The sequence below is a fragment of the Egretta garzetta genome, unplaced genomic scaffold (assembly GCF_000687185.1).
Source record: "Egretta garzetta isolate BGI_Z169 unplaced genomic scaffold, ASM68718v1 scaffold56, whole genome shotgun sequence".
NCBI classification, from domain to species: Eukaryota; Metazoa; Chordata; class Aves; order Pelecaniformes; family Ardeidae; genus Egretta; species Egretta garzetta.
Genome location: NW_009260182.1, coordinates 8,796,130 through 8,820,589, shown reverse-complemented (window position 1 = coordinate 8,820,589; position 24,460 = coordinate 8,796,130). Strand labels below are relative to the sequence as shown.

The 24,460-nt window shown below is 44.7% G+C and overlaps 1 protein-coding gene across 1 annotated transcript in view; it reads left to right on the top strand.

The window, feature by feature from the left end:
* The first annotated feature begins 68 nt into the window (after nt 1-68).
* ANTXRL (ANTXR like) overlaps nt 69-24,460 on the top strand; it is a 55,831-nt gene continuing 31,439 nt past the window's right edge. Inside the window, exons 1-10 of the mRNA XM_009641891.2 lie at nt 69-229; nt 11,508-11,579; nt 11,714-11,785; nt 14,001-14,082; nt 14,186-14,219; nt 16,194-16,273; nt 16,389-16,457; nt 16,659-16,739; nt 16,846-16,906; nt 23,487-23,585. Of these exons, the coding sequence (XP_009640186.2) occupies nt 69-229; nt 11,508-11,579; nt 11,714-11,785; nt 14,001-14,082; nt 14,186-14,219; nt 16,194-16,273; nt 16,389-16,457; nt 16,659-16,739; nt 16,846-16,906; nt 23,487-23,585 (811 nt within the window). The remainder of the gene's footprint in view (nt 230-11,507; nt 11,580-11,713; nt 11,786-14,000; nt 14,083-14,185; nt 14,220-16,193; nt 16,274-16,388; nt 16,458-16,658; nt 16,740-16,845; nt 16,907-23,486; nt 23,586-24,460) is intronic.

The window sequence follows — 24,460 nt, the reverse complement described above, 5'->3', positions numbered from 1 at the left end:
GAGCCCGTAAGGTCTGCAGCGGGAGAGAGAGAGACTGGGGGAGGAGGAGGAATTAGGGAAGGGAAAAGATGGCGAGTTGCAGGAGCAGCGTGGAGAAAGCAGCGGTTTTGTGCTGCTTCTTGCTGGCGATGGGGAGCCTGACCTCCTGCGCCCGGCCGGAGGAGGAGGAAGAGCAAGAAGAGCAGCGCTCCTGTCACGGTGCCTTTGATCTCTACTTCGTCCTGGATAAGTAAGTGACAGTCGCATTTAAAAACGTTTATTCACCCTTCAGTGCCTCCTTGCAGCAGCAGGAGCGTTGTTTCCCCTGTGTCCCCGGGTGCCTTCCCCCACCTCCTCTGATGCCAAACATGATATGCGGGGGCAGGGTTCTTATTTTTGCTCCCCCAAACTTGCACGTTTCCCAAGCGGAGCATTTAAGGGAGCACTGTGCTTTATCCCGAGTTAGCTGTTACATGCAAACCTGGGAAATCGGGACACCTTCAGGTTGTGGTGCGTGGGCGGCGAGTGTTGGATTCGAGGGGACGTTGGTCAGGGCCCCCGGCGCTCCTGGAGTTTGATGCCAAGACTCAGGCTAAGTGCTGAGATGTTACCTGTGGGATTTAGCAGCACCAGGGCTGTGCAGACCTACCTAAAGTTAAGACTTAGGCTGCTTTTATGTAATGGTTGCTTTTTACAGACTCCCTGTAAGGTTTTATAAAACTTGTTTCTGCTCAACTTCTTTGGAATTGTCTAAACTTGTGTTTGAGTTACATCTATTAAAATGGGTTGGCAAATACTTTAATGCTATGTTAGCCCGATTTAGGTATGGCCAGAGGGTATGGCTAAGCTCGCATTTGTAGGCACGTTACAGCAAGCACTAGCAAAGTGAGCGGTAAACTAGTGCACCCACAGGTGTTTTTCAGAAGGCACAACTTTGTTTCTCCTGGTACACTGCTCCAGCTTGATAGCCAAGGGTTAAACTCAAGGAATAAATTGTTAGTCTCCTACATATACTCAGTGTGACGGTTGTGTTATCCAATACATCCTGGGTTACACATGTGACACAGTGTTATGAAAGGCTGAAGCCTTTTCTTCGTGATTCTTACCTGTAAGGCAGGTATGAAGGCTGCATTGTGGTCTTTCCTGGTTGGGAGAACTGTTAAGTCCATCAGGCTGCCTGCACAGCCTGCATGAGGCAAAAAGCCACCATCACTCAGGAGCCAGTATATTCCCATATTCAAGAAGAAGAAACAAAAGTGCCACTAATGATTCTGTTTTTAGAGTAAAAGGACCTGAAGACCAAAGGCATTCTGCCTTTCTAAAAGGTGCAGTAATGTACCATGTGGTCACTGTTCTGTTTTCTTTCACTAAGAACTTGTTCCTGAAGTAACCTGCGTGTCTAGAAAGAGCTCTGTGGGGGACTAGTAGTTCTCAAATTCATTCTTGCCAGGCTTTCAAGAAGTGACTGGTACTGTCGGTATACTCACTTCCCATATTGAATTCCCTGTAACAATAAATGCTGGCAACTGCAGTATGGGTTCTCTCTCTGACATGGTATCTGTCCTCCACAGTGCAAATTCCTTCTCTGAAATGGCAGTTGCCACACTGCGCTCCTGTGATACTTTTCACCTGTAGCTCAGAAAGCACTTTCCTGGTGTGATTGCTGTTACTGCACATGTTGTGTCTGGGGAAATCAAGGTAGAGAAGAGTCATTAGCTCAGAGTTACTGATGTGTCAAACAATGGAAAGTTGGTTGTGTAAGCAAGTTCCTCTTCAGCATTGTGGACATGCAATCATACATTTTCTTCTAGCAGGCTACAGGTTTTGTATCTTGGCTCAGGTGCTATCTACTCAGTACTTTGGCTTACTGGAGTCTCAATCTGATTCTGGTTGAAGTAAAAGTCATGCACTTTGGTTCCAGTGGGAAAGTTCTCTTTGGCTTCAGTCACAGACCGAGTCCTTATAACCTCTGAGATGCTGAAAGAGGAACTTGTTGAGAAAAAGCTGCAGTAAAAGTTATTTGGGGCCCTGGGCGGTTTTAGAATCCATCCCTGGTCCTACTGAGTCAGTGGCAAAGCTGCTTTTGGCCTCAGTGAGATTGCATTACAGTCCATATGGGTAGTAGTGCCAGGTCTGAGGAGCCGTACGTCTCATGCTGCCTCTGTGGCATCTGACACAGCACAGGGAGCTTTACGGAAGCAGGGAGGATTCACTGAATGGACAGACTCTGGATTTTGGGACAGTTCATCAGGAAGGAACTAGATAATCCATTCGTGTTGAGAAGGGTCAGGGTATTCCCGGTAGGGAGAAGGCAGGAAGCCAGTCAGAAGCAGCTGGTCAAATCTGAAAATGCAGTTGACACATTTTTTTAGAATTGGATCCATGCTGATACATATCCGGGGAGAATTCTGGCTCTAACTTCTAATGGGAGAATCCCATTAAAACCCTAGCTCTATATACCACAGAGCATCCCCACATGGCCTGGGGATCACCTCCCTTCATTGGTGCCTTTGCCAGCCTGGAGTTAGATGTGTTCAGTCTTAATTAGCTGTCTAACCATGGGATTGAAGCACTGGCTCTGTGAGAACTCCAGGCTTTAATCCTGCGACCCTGTAGCATGCTCTTTAGCTGAATGACAGTCCTTGTCTCTGAAGTCAGCCTGGGTGAACCAAAATGACTTTAAATCTGCTTTGCTTTGGTTCCCCATAGAAAGATGGAATCTCAGATCAGTAGGAGGCAAATTGGAAGAAGACAACAAACCTTTCTCCTGATGCGTGTAAGCACTGTGTGTTACTGCAATGACTTTATTGGGGCATGATTTTTCCTTTTCGTTCTGCCAGGCAAAATCTGTGGGGATTTAATCCTGCAGGCAACAACCGTCAGATGGAAAAGATCATCTGCTGGTGAAGTTATTGGTATAATATATGCTGCCAGTTAGAAAAAGGAACTCGGTGATTTCTTACAGTTTTTCCTCTGCTTGTAGTTGATTGCAGGCCTTCATGCTAACTCTATGCGATAGGCAAGATCAGACCAATGGAACTAAGCCTTGGATGTCCAAGCAGCTGGCACGGTGAAAGGGAAAAGCAGTTTGTGTGGGAGGGAGACCTGCCACCATCCTCTTTAGGATTGTCTGAGCATGCCAGAGCCATGTTAGGACTGCCTTGTCTCAGGGGATGCTTAAATGAGCAAATCTCCTGAAGCTACGAGAACTGGATGTCTGCTGGCTGTAGATGCAGCTGCCCAGAGTCTGCAATCTTGTGCTGTCTGTATATCCTGCTTTGAGTTATGCAGGCTTGAGCTTATTTGGAGGTGTAGTGGAAGACTTTAAAGTACCATACTGATGCAGCAAAAACTTTTCTGTTTGCAGCTAAGTCACTCCCTCTGCATGAGGTAAGGCAGTATATAGTGCAGTTGGCATGCCCATCTCTCCTATGGCATGTGGTGAGATCCGAGTCACACATGATATCAAAGATCTCATGTTTACCTTCAAAGAAGCGTAGCTCTTCAGCCCAATGTAACGGATAGCTGAGTACTTCTTGCTTGCTTTGGTTGCTTCATTTGCTTTGGTTGTCCAGGTGCTGTGAAGAGCTTGTTTCAGTCCCATCCCAAACTGCTGAGGGCAGGTCCTCTTAGGGCTTTGATTGCTTGAGTATTCAGGCCTTGTAGTGACATCCTCATGCTTGAGTATGTCAATAACTCATCCCTGCCTTGCTATTGACATCCAGCTGTTATTTGTAATCGTATTGAAATGCACTTGCACAGCAGAAAGGATGACTGACCTCTAGTGTTTTCTAATTATAACAGTGCCTGGTAGTATTGTTATGATTGTTTATTAGTGCAACAAATAGAAACTCTTTTAAAGTAGGGACTTAAAACTGCCATAAATATTTGCTCCTGGCGATGCTTGACATGGCAGATCTGAGCTGCAGAGCTGTCTCTATGTTGTATTTACAAAGTATGAAGAATTTTTTTCATTATTTTTGACTGTAGGACAGGATGGGAAATGGGGAGGAAAAAGAATGTGAGATAGTTGAAAATATTTTCTCATTTTTCTTGCTGGTTTGTTTGCTAAGAGATTGTTTGGATTTTGAGGAAAAATGAGCTGCGCAGCCTTGGGAAAATGTTTTCTTTTTCCACAGCACAGACCATGGCAGTGCAAATGTCTTGAGTAAGACCCTGGCCGATTTACTTTTAGAGCAGTGATTCTAAGTCTCTTGGGGAGGGCTTGCCTAACTACCCCTCTCTACTCCCCATCTTCCCCCTGAACTTAGGAGTACCACGAAGAGGGACTATCCTGTCTCTTGGGCCCACAACAATACTGCCTCTCACATCAGTTTTGCTTTGTCTCCTGTGCTCCCAAGAGCATCCCTGTCAACAGCAGCTTTGGTAAAGACATCAGTACAGTGTGGCCAGTCAAGCCTTCTCGCTTGTAATCCGTTTTCCAGCTGTCTGCCTTTAAACTTGGCAAGCCTTGCTCCAGAGGTGAATGTCACTGGTGGGGAGCTGGTGGGGAAGAGCACAACCTCCAAATCGGGTGGGGAAATTTGCTACCCTGTCCCATCTCCTTCCAGATTTTGGCTTTTGGGTCGAAGCCAGCTTTGGCGGGGAGAGAGGCGCTGGGTGGGAAACGGGTTGATACTTCCTAACTCACTTCAGGCAAGCCAGAAAGCCTCAGAACAAAAGGCGTTTCAGTAGCTGCTATTCTGTGCCAGCTTTTATCACTCTAAGGCAACTGTAGTGAATTTCTGGTCTTCACATACCTTGTTTTTTGTCAATATGCCATGTTTTAAATGAACAAAGAAGAGAGTTTGGTAAACACATTTTGTGTCCCCCTTCCCCCTCCCACATGATTTCCTTGCCAATGATTTGAATTAATTTAGCACTCATGAATTACAAGTACTAGCGAGAGCAAGTATTTTTGGCCTTAGGCTCTCACTGTAGCCCTCTGCCTTTCTTCCTGTGTCCACACCGTCCCAGTCCAAGAGTGTTAGGACAGAGCTGGACCTGTGGGAACTTCTGCAGCTTCTTCCTCCACACTATCTTGGTCCGACGCTGTTCTGTGTGCTGGTTTTACACTGTGCATGATAAGAGTGTGGCTAGCAACATTGTTGTGGTTGGACATTGGACCACTGGCCGAGTGCCTGAACACATGTTCTGACACCTAATATTTAATTGCATTTGAAAATCTCTTACTGACTTAAAACACTGCTGAACTCCCTTTTCTATAAGCAAGAATATCTACCTACCACAGCCACGCCTCAGTTCATCGTGAGATATAAGACCTGATGCAGGTCAACTGCCTGTTGAGGTTGAAAGGATCTGCTATCTGAACAAAAGTATCAGCTTTGGGTTTTAGATGGCATTGGTTACAATACATGTATATTTAAAAATGGTCGTGTCTGTCTGTCGTCTTTTCTGTCTTCCCCCCCGCCCCCCAGTGTAACCACATCATCTACATGACACCTCTCATACTCTCCAACTGCCCAAAAGCAATGTCTTTATTGTTTTCAAAACATAATCTGTTGGTATTTTGCCTTTGTGTCTTTCTTTGTTGTGGTTCTATCGCAGCCAGTGCTGTGATTTTCTTACAACCAGGTATAATTGCTTGGAATGTTCCAAAGCAAATTTTCATTCAGCTTCAGACATACCTATGTTATTGGAACCAGGTTTTATTTGTTTGTATTTTGTCTGATGTTATTCTGCCAGATTTGCCTTTTGGCAGGAAAACAATATTCAGGAAAACCAGTTCTCCTCTCCTCTGCCCCAAGAAAAAGAAAATTCTTTATAGAATGCAAGGCAAAGCTAATGGGTAGTGGTTATTTGACATAAAACATGTACAGTTAACGGGAAGAAAAAGCCATGGCAGCCTGTCATCTGCAGTCTATTTATGCATGTAACTAAATCTGATTTATTTGGGGCTTGAGCCAAGGAAGTAAACCGTAAGATTCCCACTGACCTAGGATTTTGGTTTGCATGTGCTCAGTGATTGAGAATGTCATTACTCCTGTCTGAGCTTGCAGGCTGAACTCTGGTGTGAATTGCAATTTGAGTTTGTACAAGGCGTAGTAGGACTGAACCTTTTAATCTCAAATGTGGAGAAGATGCATTGGCTCCTGGGAGTTCTTAGCAGTACGAGAGCTGTGTCTCCCTGCTCCTGGTTGTCATCTGCACCTGGTTAAGAGTGTTGCGGTGTGACTGGGATTGAGTGCTCTGCTTCGCTCCCCATCTGGTGCTGAAGAGGACCGCGATGCTGAGAGTGGGTCTTCCAGGCCTGGTGCTGCTCAGAGCAGCTCTGGAGCTTTACAGGGAGATCTGAAGTGGTTGGGTGCAGCCTGAGCCTGCCTACTGAATTTCAGTGTGTGCTCTTTTGGTGGCTGGGTATGTAGCAAGAGCTATAGGACCTGTGGATTAGGTGGAATACTGTAGGAGCAATGGACAATGCTTTGAGGACTGACTGACAGGAGTCAGTAATGTTGCTGTGGATTTTCTCGGTAGTTTTACAGGAGAAAAGCTACCTATAAAATTAATGGTTTTGGTCATGAAACCTTTTGGATTCAAGTACTTTGGGTCCTGTGGTCAGGGTGCTGGCCTAAGACTAAGACATCCATTTTCCAGATTCTGTGTCCTCCCCTCCCCATTCCAGCCCTTGTCTTGTCCATTAATGTTACAAGCACTCTGAAGTGAGGGCTGTCTCGGAATGGCTGTCTTTGCCAGTGTTTCTAATTGCCTTTGGAGCAGATAATATAAACTAGTCCTTCCTTGCCTGGATGAATCATCCAGTCAAGGTCCCTTCCATGCTTGCGAGAAGCATTGTTTGGGAGAGGAGGATTCTTGTCACTTTGAATGCTCTGCCGGCTCAGAAGGGAGCAGAGGGGTGGACGAACCCATGTCTGAAACCACAACAAACTAGATGCCCCAGGGTTTGCTTTTTATTGCAGAGCAGTTATTAGCCATGTGCAAGAATCCTGTTGTCTACAGTGTGGTTGTGGCCACAAAGAGCTCTCCAAAGAACGACAACAAAGTGCCACGTTTCTGAGCAATGGGCTGTATACGGGGCCACCATTAGCTCAAGGGGATGGAGACTTACAGGGACCTGCAAGCTCAGTGGGTGTTCTGCTCCCCAATGCCATACTCGAACTGAACCCAGCGTTAGTTATAATAGATCTGTTTCTTGTTCCAGGATCTCTGGAATTGCTGCCTTCAGCTGATCTGTAACAGGCGAATGTGTGTGGGGGGAATAGGACAAGAGCCAGCTCTGTACCTTCAAGAGGTTTTACTTTCACACTTTCAGCAGGGAGGAAAGGCTTTGGGTCCTGCTGCCTTCTTTCTGTGTACAAGTGGTAATAAAAATATTTACTGTTTGGGTAGTGCTGGGGTATTAACTTTCACTGCTAAGCTGCAGGTCTGATGTTTACTGCACCAGGCTGATCTGTACAGGCTCCTGACAGTGAACTTGGCTGTAACCATGGATCACCTGGGTCTGAGGACAGACCCCTTCCAACTGGCCTGCCTGGCTTTTGCCTGCTGAAGTAACTGGGCTGAAAGTGGCACGCCGTATGCCGGGGTTGTGCTGCTTCATTTCTCTGGGCTCCAGCTTCTGCTGCCTCTGGGAGCCTGTTAGGGAAGATGAGGAGGTTTCCAGCCTGTCTCGTGCTTTGTCGTCTTCTCAAACAGCACTGAAATCCCACAGATTGAGGCAGACATGAAGCTAACATGCTCACCATTTTTTATACTGATAGAGAGCTCCGCTGAGCTAGGAGGAGTCACTGCAAAGTAAGCAGGAGCAGAATCAAGCCTTGCAATTGTATCACTTCCTTCCACCCCCAGAAATACTCACCAACCTCCTCTTTTCCCCTCCCATCGAGCAGTAGCAATGTGAAATTCAGGGAAACAGCAGAAGCAGGAGCTGCAGCAGCAGCTGCTGCTCCTCTGAGCCGAGTCCCGATGAGGCCGGGAGCACATTCCTTCCTATGTTGTGGTTTGCTGACTCCTCTCTTTGTCTCGTGTGTAATGGGAACAGAGCTTGTGGAGCGGGGACCGCGCTCGCAACAAATGGCTCCTGTGAGTTTTCTCACTTTGCTTGCGCCTAATTCTGGTCCCAGCTGCGTAGGTACGAACCTGGGGAAGTTGTGCTGTTTCTCTGGACCTGCTCCAGGTTCACCCCAGTGGAACCGGCAGCAGAAGCAGGCCCTGAAATGTTTTCTGCAGCGCTCTGGCTACCCACAGCAGCTGTTACTGCTCTGCGTTTTCCTTTGCCATGAGAATTATGTAAACCCCAAAACCTTGCCGCCCCGCTTGACTCTGAAAAGCACACGAACGGCTTGTAAGCTGTGGGCCCCCAGCCACAGAGGCCTTTGGCTTGTGAGGCTTGGTACTTTGCAGAGAACGTCAGGCTCACTGGGCTGCTTCAGTGGGGAAAGTGCAGGGAGGAACCCTGGGGCTTGGCTGGATCACGGTGGCCACTTCGATTGACGTGAGGAATTGAACCAGGTAGCTGATGACCTGCAAAGTAGGAAATCTCCAAGGCATGAGCCAACAAGATAGGTCTGGCTTTAACAACGTTGGTATCTGCAGACAGCCAGCACTGGCTTGGTGGGTTTACTGGTACAAACCTCCACAGCAGGAGATGTAGGGTTCCCTGGCTCCATCGCTTCCCCCAATTACTGGTGAGGGTGGGGACGAGTGTGTGTCTTGCACCCAGTAATTTTTCTGCATGGTGCTGCTTTTTTTTTTTTTGTGCTTCATGTATCCTTTCCACATTATTTAGATGTCTTCACTGTTCCTCTGGAATCTTACAGGAGTGTGTCATTTGATGGCCAAACAGGCAGGGAATCTATTTGTGGTTATTTTCTGATGGCAATTTGAGACAAGGTGGCAGCTTTATCTGAGGCTCCTGTTAGCACAGGTACGCTGATTCAGGAGTTTTTTGTTCAGTGTTATTGTAAGGTTCTAACAAAGGGAAACAACAGAAGTACCGAAACTGCTGTAAAAATCGTGCTGTGTGCGTGTCCAAGAATAACCTGTGGTGTAGAGCATCGCTGAAAGGCCTTGTGCTTTCTCTAGGCTGGGTAAGTGAGGAGTTAAAAATGAGTATGGCTTTCAAGCCTTGGCCGTGGTTCAGAAAGCAGCTCAGACCATGGAGCCTCCAACTTGCCATGGGAAACCAGGGCAAAAACCTCCTAGTCTGATCTAGCCATGGAGGGCAGCAAGCTCATTTATGCTGCCAGCAAAAGTGATTCTGCAGTGTGAAAGATGAGATCCCCAAAGCAGTGAAATGCCTCGGTATTTTTTTAAGTGTTGGGCAGCTTCTGCTTGCCAGTGTTGGAAGTAGTATTTGACAGCATTGGCAACCTGATACATAGTTTAGTAAACACTTTATTGTTGTAAATTTTTGTTTAATCTGCCATTAAAACTGACGTTGCTGGTTTTGTGGGTTCAGGCCTCTGGGGCAACAGCTGAAACTATATCAGGACAAATGCCAGAAGCCTCCAAAATATGCATATATATGTGTATATAGGGAGGGAAGTAATTCTCACAGGCCTAAGAAGGTACTGGAAATGATGATTTGTTGCTGTTGTAAAGAAAAAATCGTTGCTACTTTCCTTTTGGATTGCATCAGTGCCTCTGCAGCTGGCGGTAGAAATCTGATACCTCATCCAAAATAGGTCAGTTGGAAAGTGCAGGAATTGGATTTAAGCGAGATGGCAAGCTCAGAATGAAACTGAAGCATCAGCTCGGGGGGGAGGGGGAGAATTAAATAATAAAAAAGGGAGCTGTAAATGCATCTTGCATAGATTGAAGGAAAATCTGTTTATCACGCTTAGAGATTCAGTCTGGGACTTTCAGAATTATAGGTGTTGGACTGCCTCAGATCCCTTCTGGAAAAGCTGTGCTCGAATTGCATACCTCACGTTGGCATGGATTATTCTTTAATGATGTGAAAAGGGCTCATTTGCTTATAGTGCCAGCATCTTTCATTGGTGCTGTTCACGAATAATCATGTCTCATCCGTTGCCTAGCACACCTAAATTGGAGGCTGCAGAGGATCCAGATCCTTGGTCCAAGCAGTCCCTGGTGCTTTCTTGCCCTCCCTCAGTGCCTGGCAGTTTCTTCATTCTTGGATAACCAGTTCATTCTGTGGATGTATCGCTGGTTCTCCAGGAGAGCAGCATGAAAGCACAGGGTTACACAAGCAAGCTTATCCTAGCTTATGTACTTCAGGGGTCTCATTTTGGTCCTTGACCCTTTATCTCTGCTCTTCTCCATTCCACCAGCACTGTTGCAGGGCAGGCGGTACCGTGTTAGGTGAGCTTCGGTACGCTGATCTGTACCTCACGTACAGGGGCAGAAGTGACTGGCATAGGGTCACTTGGAAAGCCCATAGCAGAACCGAGAATTGTAACATTGGATCATTTTCTCCCCCTTGTTTTTATCTATTTACATAGAAAAATGTCTAACAGCAGTTAGGGGAAACCTACTGCTTTACAATAGTTAAATTTCAGAAATGTCTTTGGTTTTTGTCTAAGCCCCTGTGACCCTTCTGTGTATGTGCTGCTGTTTTATTTATCTTTCTGCCCAAGACGCCCGCTACATGAGTTTGCCTGGCAAGGAAAGTGAATGAGCTGTTCTCTCATAAACACCACAGTCCTAGGGAAGGCTTTTAAAACCATTGACTTCTCGTGCTTTGTAGCCTTTTTAAAGGCTTGAAAGTGTATGGCATAGATCCACATGGTAGAAATCACCTATCATTTACTGCTGAGTTGCTGCATGCAAGGCTCTGAGATCTGAGTCCCACCAGATTGAGGGGGTTCCTGGGAATGTAAGGCTAAGCAGAAAAAAGGCTGGGAGTGCCAGTAGTGCAGTTTTATATATTTGGCACAGCAGCACAAATGTGTGACTTTGTGCATGTAACTAAGTTGCCCAAGTTTTCACATGAAATCTGTAACGGAGCCAGGGATTGACTGTCCAGAATACTAGTCCAGCAGATTAGCTACGAGCAGCGCCTTTCCCTTCGGAATTACTTCAAAAGCTTTCCCTCTTGAAACAAACAGTAATTCATGGAAACATTCTCCCACGTGTTCTGGGAGAGGAGGAGACCAGTCAAGACTTTCTGTGTGGCTGCAAGGGCAGAGCTGTGTTCTAGGAAAGTAAATAATCTGCTAGCAGATGACTTAGTGAAGTCAAATAAAATGAATTAAACTAGAAGAAAGCATTTGTATTTCATGTCATGAAAGGAACAAAAGCAGATGGAAGAGTTACTGAACTTGTTTCAAAATTTTATGGTAAACAGTTTCAGACCTATTTCTACTTCTTTTTGAGTCATGGGTTTTGTCATGATGGTTCCTGTAACAGCTTCCAACACAACTGCTCTAGAAGCCTCAGCAGAGTGAGCTGCCTCGCCTCCATAGACCTCTAGGGAAATTGGGTCCCTAACCAACTTTGAAGTAGCCCAGGTGTAAAATTCGGAGCGGAACAGGGAATTTTGCTGTGAAATAAGATGAATGTGATCAATTATGTTTTGTATGCAGGTCTGGAAGTGTCAGAAATCATTGGACAGAGATTTACTCTTTTGTGGAAAGCCTAGCTGAGAAGTTCATAAGGTAAAGTTTTCTTAAGATGATATTTTAGTTTGCTATAGATGAAATTTATTTTTTCATTCAGTGCTGCTTAGCAAATGAAAATCTGCTGAAGTAATGCGTGTCTGACGTGGATCTGGCTTGTTCTTCTGTTTCAGTCCCATGTTGCGGATGTCTTTTATCGTTTTTTCTTCACGAGGCACTACAGTCATGAAACTAACAGAAAACAGGCAAGTTCTCCACAGCTTTGAGCCAGAAACACCCTCCATCCCTCCTCGAGCAGTGGGTAGCCCCCAAACCAGAATTCAGAGCTCTGTCTCGGTCCTCGGTGTGGCACCAACTGGAATTTTTTTTGCTCTTCCTGACGGGAAGAGGGCTTAGCAGGCCTTTGCATCTCCCATTACCCTTTCTTTCAGCATTGTAAGAGAAAGGCAGCACTGGGCTGTTCTTTCTTGCAGTATTTTGGGGAGAAACTGCATTTCCAGTCAAGGATTCATGTATGTCCTTGCTGCCCTCAACTACCCAAATAAGGGCCGTCTTGGTGTAAGAGATCTCGGACCCTGAGTCGATTAAGCAAAGACTGTAATGAAGTCCCACAGCGCCCTTTGAAGTGGCCTGAAGCCCTGAACCTTATGCTAGCAGCTGGTCGTACCCAGCGCTGGAGCGCTGCCTTGCCAGGCTGTGGCGCCCCTCTCCTGGGCTGCCTTCAGGCAGCACCCCTGCTGGAGGTGGTCGCACAGCCAAGCGACGGGCTTCTTAAGAAAAAGAGTCTGAGGCTGCAGCAAAGTTCTTGTTGCCACCTTCACAACTGAATCCTCTTTTAAAAAAACCCAAACAAACAACAAAAAAAGAAATCCCCCAAAACCCCCACAAAACCAGCAAAAAACCAAACAAACAAAACCCCCAAACCAAAAAGCAGCAACATCAAAAAACCCCAAACCCGCCAAAAATAAAAAAGCACCCCCAAGAAACAAAACAAAAAAAACCCCAAATAATCTTGGGTTTAAATTGCCTCATATGTGGAAAGCCCTGTCATGGAGCTGTTTCTAGGTATTTTCTTTCATTTCAGCTTAAAGCCCTTGCTTTTACTACTGCTTCTGTCTGTGTGAGAGGGCCTCGGTAGCACAGTGCACCCTATAAATAAAGGGGGCTCTGGAGCACTCTTGAAAGAACACCACCATCCCCACCCCCCCCCCCCCCCTGGCCTCCATTTTTGTATTCCAGGCCTCATCCAAAGCCAGAAGCCCCGCCAGCGATCTTGCATTTCTGCTGGCTACACTAGGTTTTGGCTCAGGTCTCCATCTTGTACCTCGGTGACAGAGCTCAAACTTGCTTACTTCTCCCTGCTGGATTTGCTCTTGCAAGGTGGAAAGTAGACAGGAACCCTGTGGCATTTATGTTGAATGTGGTTTTAGAACGTTCCCTCCCCTAAACTCCTGTTCTCTGTATGGATCGCCATGTGTGCATTTTCAGCTCATTTTATACTTTGAAAGGGTAAAAATGTGCTTTTTGCCCTAAGGGCTTCCCAAATCCCAGCTCTTGATTTTACCTCCATCCTACATAGACTCCGTTTTCCTCTGTAATTGGGGTTGTGCCACCTAAAATGCTCAGTTGCAAAATGGAGCTTAGAGCGGCTCTTGCTATCCTTTTAGAAGAAGGATGCCTCATAGCACCTGGGGCTGATGTTTGGACTTCTACAACTTGTCTGTTGAATATTTGTTTTGTGATTTGGACTTATTTTTGTTCCATTAATACACAAAAACTTTGCTAAGGATCAGGGACTTTTAGTGATAAGTTAAATTATTAATTTCCCTGAGCGATCCTCTTGGTTAACAGGTATGTGTTTGTGGAGCAAGAAGCTATGCAATGGGGGTCTAGTATCAAAGTCTGTCTCTCACAAGGGAGCAGTCTGTGCCCCAGGAAGGTTGATCAGTCCCTGGCCTAGGATAGGAAGTTCTCATCATTCCCATCCTGTTCTCTTATTTTTTGGCCTCTGTCTTTATAATGGGTAAGTCTTAATCCCAACTGCCCTGATGATTGATTGAATACGGAGTATTTATTTGTCCCGTTTTCATGACAGGGTCATAAGTTTTTAAATTCTCATCCCATCTGCAGTTCGTCAGCGTTTAATATCTGGCATTTGCTTTCATTTCAATCTTCTCTTGCCTGACCGTGTACCAGAATGAGGGAGCAGGGACAGAATTGCACCCTTAAAATGTGTTAGCCCTAACATTATATCATATGTCTGGTTTTGTGCTCCCATGGGTGTTTGGCTGAAAATTTGTGTGTCTTGAAAAATCTTGGGTTTACCAGTGTTTTAGCTGGTGCATATGCGCTTTGTGCAGTGTACTGACAGTGAGTATAATCTAGCTGTGGTACAGGATTGTCTCAACAAAACAGAACTTTTAATAAAATTATTTTCTCATTTTTTTTTCTTATCCTAAGGGAAGCCATAAGACGAGGACTTGATATTCTTCAGTATGAAGTGCCTGGAGGAGACACGTTCATGCATGAAGGATTTAAAAGGGTACACGTCACAGGACCTCCTTTCTTTGATTTATGCGTATAAACTTTGCTTTGCTTGCTGCTGCCGTACTTAAGAGCTAACAATGTTCTACACTTCGTTGCAGGCAAATGAGCAGATTTACCATGAAACCTATGGAGGTAGGCACTGCATGTCACTCATGTTATATATCTGCATTGAAGAGAGCAGGATAATAGTTCTTTATGTGACCCGCAGTAAACCCGCTGAGAGAAATGTTGGAGAAGGAATTGGTGTTACACAATCACTACATTCCATTTTGACTACAGCTCTAATTTTAAATGCATGATTCATGGTTTATTAAGACCAGAGGAGACCAGTATGATCACAGATCTGACCCAGTGCAGAATACAGACCAAAGCATTACAGCCAGACCTGCCTGTCCCGCACCCAGGGGACAGGAATACCCAGATGGTCCTGCGCCCTTCCATCCTGATGCACTCAGCCCCATCTGCCTTGTGTGCCCATGTCCTTGTTCTTATTACTGTAGTTATGAATGCAATCAGCTAAGATTTTTTTTGCATCAGCGTGAATGGTTTGGGATCAGATTCCGAGTTCCTAAAATGTAAATTTTCACTACATTTCAAGAGGGAAATGTTTGCTTTTTTTGTCTGTGCCAAAAGAAGGCCTAATCGGTTAAACTGAACACTTCTTGCCTGGTTTGTACCCTAGTGTGAGGTTGTTCTCATCTGTGGGCTGATGGTCTCTTTGGAAGATGGAGAAATAGGTCAGTGCCTTTTTAAGAAAATAGGCTGTGAGTGTAGAGGCTTCAGCAGCAACTCTGCATGGTTTCTCAGACACTTTTGCCAGCAAAATCAAGAGTCCTGATGAGTCCAACTGAAAACTGTTTTACCTCTTAGTAGCATATAGCTAAGAACTAATTAACTATTCTGTAAGTTAATTGGGAAGGAAGAAGGAGTTGGTGAGTTCTGGATTTATAAGCTAACATATCAGGGAATAAACAAGTGCTCAAAAGAAAGCAAAGTAAGATCTCCATTTTTTTCAGCCTTTTTCAAGCATACTGAGCAGAAAAAAAAATGAGAAATATGGGAATCCAAGCTATTCTTCCCCCCGCTCAAGTTGCAGGTCATTTTTTTTTTTTAAGATTTATGTCTGTGTCTGACATGACATGGGAAGGACTGCATGGCATAAGAAACCTGTCAGAACTAATCAGTCTTTAATTTCAGACAATATGGGGAAAGACACTTGAAATTGTAGCAGATTATTTTGAAAAAATAACAAATACTTCCCTGAAAGTAACATGTATGCGTATTTGTGACTTTGTTTAAGAACGATGGATGCAGAGTGGTTGTTTGAACTATAGTTTGCACACTAAATTGGTTTAATTTTGTTCACATGTTGCATTTTTCTAGGTACTATTGTATTCTATACTGCATAACATACACAGTTATCCAAAGTCTATGCAGCCTTCTCACTTAAGCTTAGGTGGGATATGAAATATCTTATCGCAAGAGATGAATTTTCTCCAATGGACTTGCTTGTAAGGTTTTCACACGTTCAGAATTCCCATGAACTTCACTGACAGCTCTTGTTGCTTGAGAAGTATAGGACTGGACCCCCTACAGAAGCACATTTCATGCCGTGTTTGGTTGGTCTTTGAAAGTCTGCCGGAGGGGAGGGTAGGATGGTAGGAAAGCTCCTTTTGCGGAGGTGGCTCCTACCACAATCTCTGGGCAAGGTTTGTATAGAGATGCGTTTGTCAAGAGCAGAGAAGAAACCTCTCTGTCTGCGGATCCATTTTGCCCCTTCTCCACGCAAAGTGTCTAGAGATAGTCTCGGTAGGTGCTATATTTTATGCAGAACACAGAAGTCTGTGCACAGACCTAGTTAGAGCAGCGCGCCCCCTTCAGCGATGCCTGTGGCATGAAGGTGCACAGGTTTTGGCTTATTGCATGCTATTAGGCATTTGACCTTAAGCTGATCTATCAATGAAGTCCATAAAAGTTGGGCTGAGAGCCTGGCCTTATGGGTTTGTATTTATTTGTCAGTAAAAAGGAATGCCTCACTTGAAACTTTGTTTTCACTGCTGAATCTTGTGTCATATGTATGCAATCTGTTAACTGTCCTCCATGTAGGAGTTCGGACCGCTAGTGTTATTATTGCTCTGACGGATGGAGAACTGCAAGACGTTCAGTTTTATTATGCAGAGCAAGAAGTAAGTCACCTTCACGTTTACCCAAGCTACCTTATGTCAAACGTGTAGGCATTTATTGTTGGCTCCACTGGTTATATGGCTTTGCATTTAATGGCATGTTTTTTTTTTTATTTAGGCCAACAGAGCCAGAAGCTTTGGAGCTATTGTTTATTGTGTCGGAGTGAAAGATTTCAATGAAACTCAGGTAACAGCTTGCTTGCTTCTTGTTTTGTTTTTCTGTTATACTACTGCACAAGTAACAGCATCAGATGAAGGCATTTATTTAATTACTGGAGGCATAAATCATTTCGTGTCAGTATGATGTCTTTTAGCAAGTATGAAAGGGCCCAGTTTTGTTCACTGTAATTTTGTTTTCCTCATGATTTATGATTGTCTTTCTTTGCAGCTGTCAACAATTGCTGACAGCATCGATCATGTTTTTCCAGTTACGGGAGGCTTTTATGCCCTAAGAGGAACCATTGATTCAGTAAGTTGGGTATTCTGAAACCCAGGGAAGGGCACACTTTCCTGTATTAATAAAGCATAGATAAAACAGATTGATTACCAAAAATGCCATTTTCTAAATCTTTTAGATTCTCAAGAAATCTTGCATTGAGATCCTAGCGGCTGAACCGTCGAGTGTTTGTGCAGGAGGTAAGTTTCCACAAGAACAGTGCGATGAGGCAAATGAATGACAGCAATGAAATGTCAGTAACTACCGAACGTGGTATCAGAGCCGAGGCCAGTGGATGTGTTAGAGCAGCCCCTCGGGCCGTGGCTAAAGCTCTGTGTGTCCCTTCTCAGCTTGAGAAAAAAAAAATTGTGTTGGTAAACACGTAGCTGCTGTGGCTGAATGGCAGCTCGGAGAGTTGGCGGAGGTAGCACTTGGGGAACTGGGGACACTGCTTTTTGAAATATCTGAGAGAAGGAGGAGATGGGAGTGATACAAGGTCAGACTGCCAGAGGTGTCTTAGGGTCTAAAGGCAACGTCTCAAAATTTTTGGAAAGACTGCGTTCCTGGGATCCGCTAGGACTTGTCAGCAGTGAGAACAAGATTTTGCAAAAGCTTCACAGAAATTTCAGGTTTATTGAATCAGATATAATTAACTGCATAGGCCAAGACACCTGATGTGTTTTCCAGAGTACTAATGTTTTACTTATCTGCAGTGAAAGAACTGTTGGTGTATATGGCGAACACAAAGAATCCCCAGAGGAGCTGTTGATAATTTCATGCCTTTCATGTCTAGTATATTTAACTTGGATTTCTTCTGGTTTACGTTAGCAATTCGCTTGCTGTGTTTTTGCCTACTTAAGAGGCTATTACAGCAGAGTAAGAGTGACACCATAAGTTTGCTGGAAGGTACAGTTTTCAGCATGGTTATTTAGATCTGATGTTACTGTCTTGTGTTCTTTTCCTTGTACACTGTAAAAATGAGCACATAAAAAAAAAATAGCAATGATGCATGAAAGCTGACCTTGAAAACAGATAAAAATAGGAAACTCGGGGGAAAAAAATCTAATGGATATCACAGAGAAGAGAAATTGTTCACTCTTCACTTCCACATTTCGATCACGATATTATCTTGCCCTAAGTATTTCAATTTAAAATGAAATATCCTTTTATTTTTTGAACTATTCTGAAATACATAATTGTGGGACTAGATGTTTGCAATGGAATCTTGTCTGTGGAAAAATTAAAGGTGGCATGATTTTACTTTTAAAAATCTCCCTGTGGAGTTGATCAAAAACAATTTTAAAGCTTTGACACTTCAAAGCTTTTTATTTCATAGTGATAAATTATTTTTTTTGCTTGCTTATTGTCTACCAGGCAATTTTTTTTGTGCAACCACTTACTGCAAGCTTTCCTGTTCAACGAAAATTGCATTTAGCTACATGAAAATGCGATTGTTCCAATAGGAGGGATTTCAGCAGCAGTCTTGTAATTGTTTGGAACAATGTTAAGAATATTGGAAAGCTGAATTTGAAACCATTTTTTCAAATGGAAATTGGAAAATATTTTTCTAAAGTATTTGAGAAAATAAATTTTCAAGAAAAGATTTGCTTTTCAAAAATGGATATATTTCAGCAAAAAGAGTAACACTTTTTTCCACAAGGAATCAGTTTGATTCCTGATTCATGAGTTCAAACCACTTCATTTTTTGCCAAGCTTGCTAGGTAACCAGTTAATCACAAATGTGATTAAATACACAAGTATTCCTTAAAAAAAAAAAAGAAAAAAAATTGCTGCACTAATTGCATCTGTAGAAGTTTTTCATTGTCTTTGTGGCTTTCAATTAAGACCAACATAAATTGGGCAGAACCAGTTTCTGTGTATGGCTGCCGATTCAGCAAAATACCAGCACTTGTTTCACTTAAATTCTGAGGTTTGTTCCGTCCCTGTTGGCAAAGCCGTCCAGCAAATGCTGGCATGTGGTGGAGTGTGGTGCTGAATCGCCAGGCACGAAGACTTGGATCTCACGTGCTTGAAAGTTTGCTTATAGTGGCAGGGAGCTTGAAAATAGGAGGCAGCTGAAACCGCAGCTGCGAATAGTGCATACTGTCGTGTGAAATGGTCTCAGCAGCACCAAGAATCAGGCCGGTAATAGCTCTTGTTATGAGTCTAGTCCTGCAAGCCTTACCTGAAAGGAACTCTTGCAAGAGGTTTTCCAGCAGGAGGCTGCAAATATTTGCACTTGTGCTTGGCTTTGTCCTTTATTATCCCATTTACTTCAGTGTAGCCAGAAGTTCACCTTCATAAGCTGTGTGCACCACTGGCTCCTGGAGGGGATCCCCTGAGATTGAACAATTTTTGTCATGGTAGTGTGAATCCAGTTCACTGGACAGTCAGTTATAGTCAGATATACTCTATATGTAATGATGTGATTTTATTTTGATGTACTTTATTTGAACTTTACACAAAAAATACTGAAGCCTGTGAAGTCATCTCAGGATTTTAATGCATTTCAAACTTAGGTAATTACTAATGTAGTTTACTGATAATGTATAGGTAAGATATATAGCCATTGAACCCTATATAAAAATATATATGCAACTGCGTTTAGAACTGGCTGAAAATTAGAACATAACATTTTCTGAAATGTAACATTACTCATCATTTTTTCCAAGCTAGAAATTTTGTTGGGTTTTTTTTAAAAAAATTACGTAATTAAAATTTGCATTTCAAAAATTTTTATTGAAAAATAGTAGACCTTCTGAAAGAGTGCAAGATCGTATCATACTCTCCCAGAGAAGAAGCTTGCTTGTTTACAGCCTTGAAATGTGGCTCTGTCCATGCTTTTTGTATGAAACTTATCTGAGTGAGGGGGTGATAATCAGTCTGGCTTGCACGTGGCATTACTGCTAATTCTTAGAACCTGGTATGAGATCATGAGGGCTTTGTGTTGCTCGATTGAAGCCAGTTGTGATCAGGGCTCAGAGCGGACTCTTGACCCACTCCTTGTAACTGTTCTTGCAACTCCTAATTACCAGCGTGTTGGTGATTACTGGTGATCTTGGCTTCATTTTTGACTTGCCAGAGGTTTAGTAAACTGCTGAGGAAACGATTTCCGTGTGGGACTCTGTGACGAAGCTATCTGGCAAGTCCATTTACAAATTGATCTTGTCCCGTTATGACAGCTATCTGATGCTTAATGCTTTTTGACCCTGCAAATTCATTGTCCTCAATGTGGAGAAATGTAATTGGGTCCTTCCCGTTCCCTCTGATCTAAAGTGACCAAGACGTGCAGCCTGTAAACAGGCTATCAGTGCAGAATCGGAGGTGCCTCATATCCCATTTGACAGCATCATTGCTTTGATTATGCTTACGGTACGCAGATGTGATTGAAAGGTTTTGTTGGATGTGGCATCCTACTGGCCACATCAACCACCAGGTGTGGATGCAAGCCGTCAGCTTCTCATCAGAGTCGCAGAAGTGAAGCCGACAGCGCAGCCAGCGCACACCAGCTTCAACCTACCATCTCGCTGCCAGCGCCGCCTGGTTATTTCAGTGCTGACCTTTTTCCCTTCGCTGTCTTGTCAAAAGCTGCAATCTACGATCTGACAGTAACTAAGGAAGAAAAGGACGCAGCCAGAGCCAGGGTGCAAAATTAAATGGAATTAGCCATTTCAACAGACCGTCATCCAGAACACGTTAATGCTCTGGAGCATCCAAAGGGGCAAACTCCTCGACAGCAACAACCAAATCCAGCACCAGCTGTTTACATTTCCATGCAAGTCTGGTATTGAGACTACGTTGCCAGCTTGTGTCGGCAGACGGGTTACTACCGAGGCAGTTATTCACCACTGACTGTGCAGGGCGGCAGTGACAGTGGGAAGAAGGGCAGGAGAGGTAAACTCTCTTGACAAGACTAAATTTCTGGATGTAGCGTTTACCTTTGATGTTTTGTGTTGAAAGTCTCTTACTTGCTGCCTCTTTTTGATAGCTATTGCAGTGGCAATGCCTTTAGTTAAGCCTTTGTGGTTGCTGCTTTTTAAGACCATCCCTTGGGGGGTGTGGGGGAGGAATCTACCTGCAATTATTTTGGCAAGCTACTTTTAGAATATAGACAGACAAAAAGAATTTATCTTAGCTGGTTGTTCAGGTCACTGGGGAATGAGCTGGTTACAAGGACGTCTGGGGTAATGCGTGGTCCCAGGCAGGTAGTTCTGGTGGGTGGGCAGAGGCCCGGTTGCCCTCAGGGCTGGCCATGACTCTTGGCTCTGCTGGCAAAACCAGGGATGCTCATCAAGAATAACTCTCGGCATATCAGCTGGGTTAAATGTGGAGGGGTTCAAGGCATGAATTGGGCTTAGAGTAACTCCAGATTCTTACTGGAGTAAGAAGCAGCTGAATCTGCCCTACAGTCCATTTTGATTTGTTTAAAGAAGTGCCCTGCACCCTGAGTGGGGACCAGGAGGTATAACCCTTCCCTTTTAAAAAAAAAAAAAAAAAAGCCCAATTCTGATGCTGGCTTTGTGTCTTTGGCTCTTGATGTGCTCAGTGAGGTCTCAAATTTGATCATTTTTCTCCAGCAAAGTGCCAAAACATGTCTTTCACTTTAATGTGCACTTCAGTAGATATTTTTGTGTTCCCATCCCAAAATATCTTCTCTGATTCCTGTGTTCCTTGCAGCCTGTGTCAGTTCAGACCACTGCTCTAAGGGAAAGTTATCATGAGGAAAACCAGAGTGTGGGTTTCCAGTGCTTGATCGTAACTTGTCCGTGCCCTTGTCCAATTCACCCAGAGCTGCGTTAGACCTCAGTGTAGCTGAGAATGTGGTTTTGGCAAGAGCAAGCTGTTTGTATAGAAAAGTATAAACCACTTTGCATCCTCATACTAGCTTGCCTTGCAGTTACTTGATGGTGAAGAGCAGGCAGACTAAGCTGAACATGTATTTCAGCCACCTTTGGGCCTCACGTAGTGTTATCCAATAACAAGTCCTTCCTACAAAGCATACAAATAACACGGCAGTGCATCCTGTGAAATGTTATCAAAAGCCAGATCTTGTATCACTAAAAATTAGGTACTGCTCCCCTTAATGTCAACATTGCTTTCCTCTCATTTTTAGTATGTTGGTCAAAGCATAAGTTGGACTTGATGATCTTAAAGGTCTTTTCCAACCTAAACAATTCTATGATTCAGCTAAAGCAGATTTATGTGTGAAAGCGCAGCAACTTCTGGGCTTTCCCTTGCTGTGGGCCTTGACTGTCAGCTGGCTTCTTGGGTGTAGCATCAAAGGGAGTTTCAAAAATACATTTGGCACAGGACAAATGTGCAATATCTCTTTCCAGCTGCCTGGGTTAAAGAAGTTATCTCTGTGGTCAGTGTAGCAGCTACAGTGCATTCGGTGCCCTAGAGGGAAGTTTCCCTTGCCGCTTGCCCTCCTGGTGCATCCTGTGCCTTGCTTGGCAATTCAGGCTGGCCCAAAGAGGAAGGAGACTGTGGCTCGGTGTTGGGTTCCACCTGCGTAAAGTAAAAGGGAAGGACAAGCAACAGACAGTTATGCTGTGCTGTTATCCGAGCTCTGAGAAGTGTTACCCATAGAGGTTACCAAGAAGTCATTATAAAAGCTTGCTGTGGAGAAGCTGAGTCCTGGGTACGCTGACTCGAGGGGAGTCTATCGACGCCACGACAGACGTAGACTCACCTGACACTACCACCGCTTGTCTCTGTCCCTTCCCCTCTCCTGCACATTTCTGTTCCCAGCAGATGCTCAGCCAGGCAGAGCACCTTTCCGATCTCTCTGGCAGCAAACAGAGGGTTATTTCTCAGGTGTGTGAGCAAGCTCAGTGCACTGCAACACAACCAGTGGTGCCAACAGCAGAGGGCACATGCAGTTGGGATCTCCCTTCTGACAGCAGCCTTCCTAGGCTGGCCATACTCAGATGTGAAACTGCTCTGTCAGTAAAAAGACCGTTGAAAGGTTGGCTGAAAAAACTGACGATGCTTTTCCTGCTCTAATGAACAAATCACTGCTGCTTATAACAGTAATGACAAAAATCACAGGTGCCCCCCATTGGGACTGAAGCACCAGAAGCTGAGAGCAGCTGAAGGGCAGGTTTAGGAGTGCTTGCTCTGGCCAGCAGACAGTGTCTCTGATGTGGCAGGTCTCTCCTTGGGCCACTGGTGGCTTCTGCTGCTGGGGCAGGGGTGTGGGGGAGAAGCACAAAGACAACTGCAGCACCTGGGTCTTTAGTTCTTCCCATGCACAGCAGATGCTAATGGGGCTGTGCACAGACTCGGGTCTTGGATGGACTGAAAGGCTCTCTTTTTCCAGGGCTTGTACCAGACACAGAGCTTCATCTCTGATTCACAGGGGGCTTGAGGGGGGTCCTGTTTGTCTGCATCTGTCTGAACAGAGCTGCTGCTGAAAGCCAAGTGCAATCTGCTGTGGAGATAGGAGGAAGGACTGGTGCGTATGGCTAGCAAATGTGCCTGTCCCAAAAGCCATGGAGGAACCATGAAATGACATCAGCCATGCCAGGCTCACAGTATACTGTGGCACCTTTAAGGCATTGGGAGTCAATGGGATGCTTGTGGGAGCAACCTTGAGATGCTCTGTGAAGCACCAGTGCCACTATAGCACTCTTGACCATTGACCATCACTGCTGAATATTGAGAGTGTCAGTGTGAATATTTTGTTTCAGCCTTTGTCATGTTGTAATTCAGATCATGCTGAAAGGATACACTGCATTTGAGCTGGTTTTCATTACTTTTCTGTATTTCTACTTACAGAATCATTTCAAGTTGTGGTAAGAGGCAACGGCTTTTATCATGCAAGGAATATCGACCAGGTACTCTGCAGCTTCAAGCTCAATGACAGCCTTACTATCAGTAAGTTTGCAGACTGGTGGATTCCAATGCCCTCGGTGGCTGTGTCACCCCATGAGTGACGGAGGTGTTGGGGGAGTCCTTGCAGTGGATGTGTGGGAAGCTGAGCTGGGTTCTACACCTAAACAGAAGCTTGAATGCCTGTTTAGTCAGTCCTGAGGCCTCGTGTCGCCAGGGCTTACGTGGGGTGTGCTGCTGCACAGTGAATTTCGGCATCCTTGTAGTAGTGCACATAGGTGATACAGCCAGTGAGGACTGGATATCAGGTCTTAAAGAGTGAGAATGAAAACTGATCCCTGTTCCCTTGTTCATCACCAGTAAAAAGGAATAATGCTATCTTGAAGATCTGGTGGTGTCTTCAGGCTCTTTATTCACCAATTAGGAGACACTTGCCACAAAGCAGGGCCCCCCCAGGCCTGCTCCACTGACGCCAGTCGCTGGTCTCATCACAACGAGTGTGTAATGCGGAAATTCCCTGTCATCACTGTGCTAAACGGGGTCTTTTGTTTGCTGTCTCAGCAGTCAGGCCAAGGACTGAATGGCCAAAAAAGATGGAGTGTCCAGTTTCTCGGCAGTCCTCTCTTATTCCTGAGAAGCAGTGTATGTCTGGCGGGGTGAAGCACAGTGTGGGGAGGGAGCTTTGCTCCTTTTCTGTATATGCTACCCTTGTTGGCTGAGCACAGTAGAGGCTTTCATATCCCGTCGCGGTCAGACTGATGCCTTCCCTAGCAGTGAATTCACTTACAAGAGAGAGCACATGAATTGCTCCTTCATTTCCCATCCTAGTTGCCTACGTGGAGGCTGCATTAAATAAACTCTGGTGGTCTCGCTCTCATTCCACTTATAGATGCCCTTTGCCAGGGATTTGTTTCTTGTGG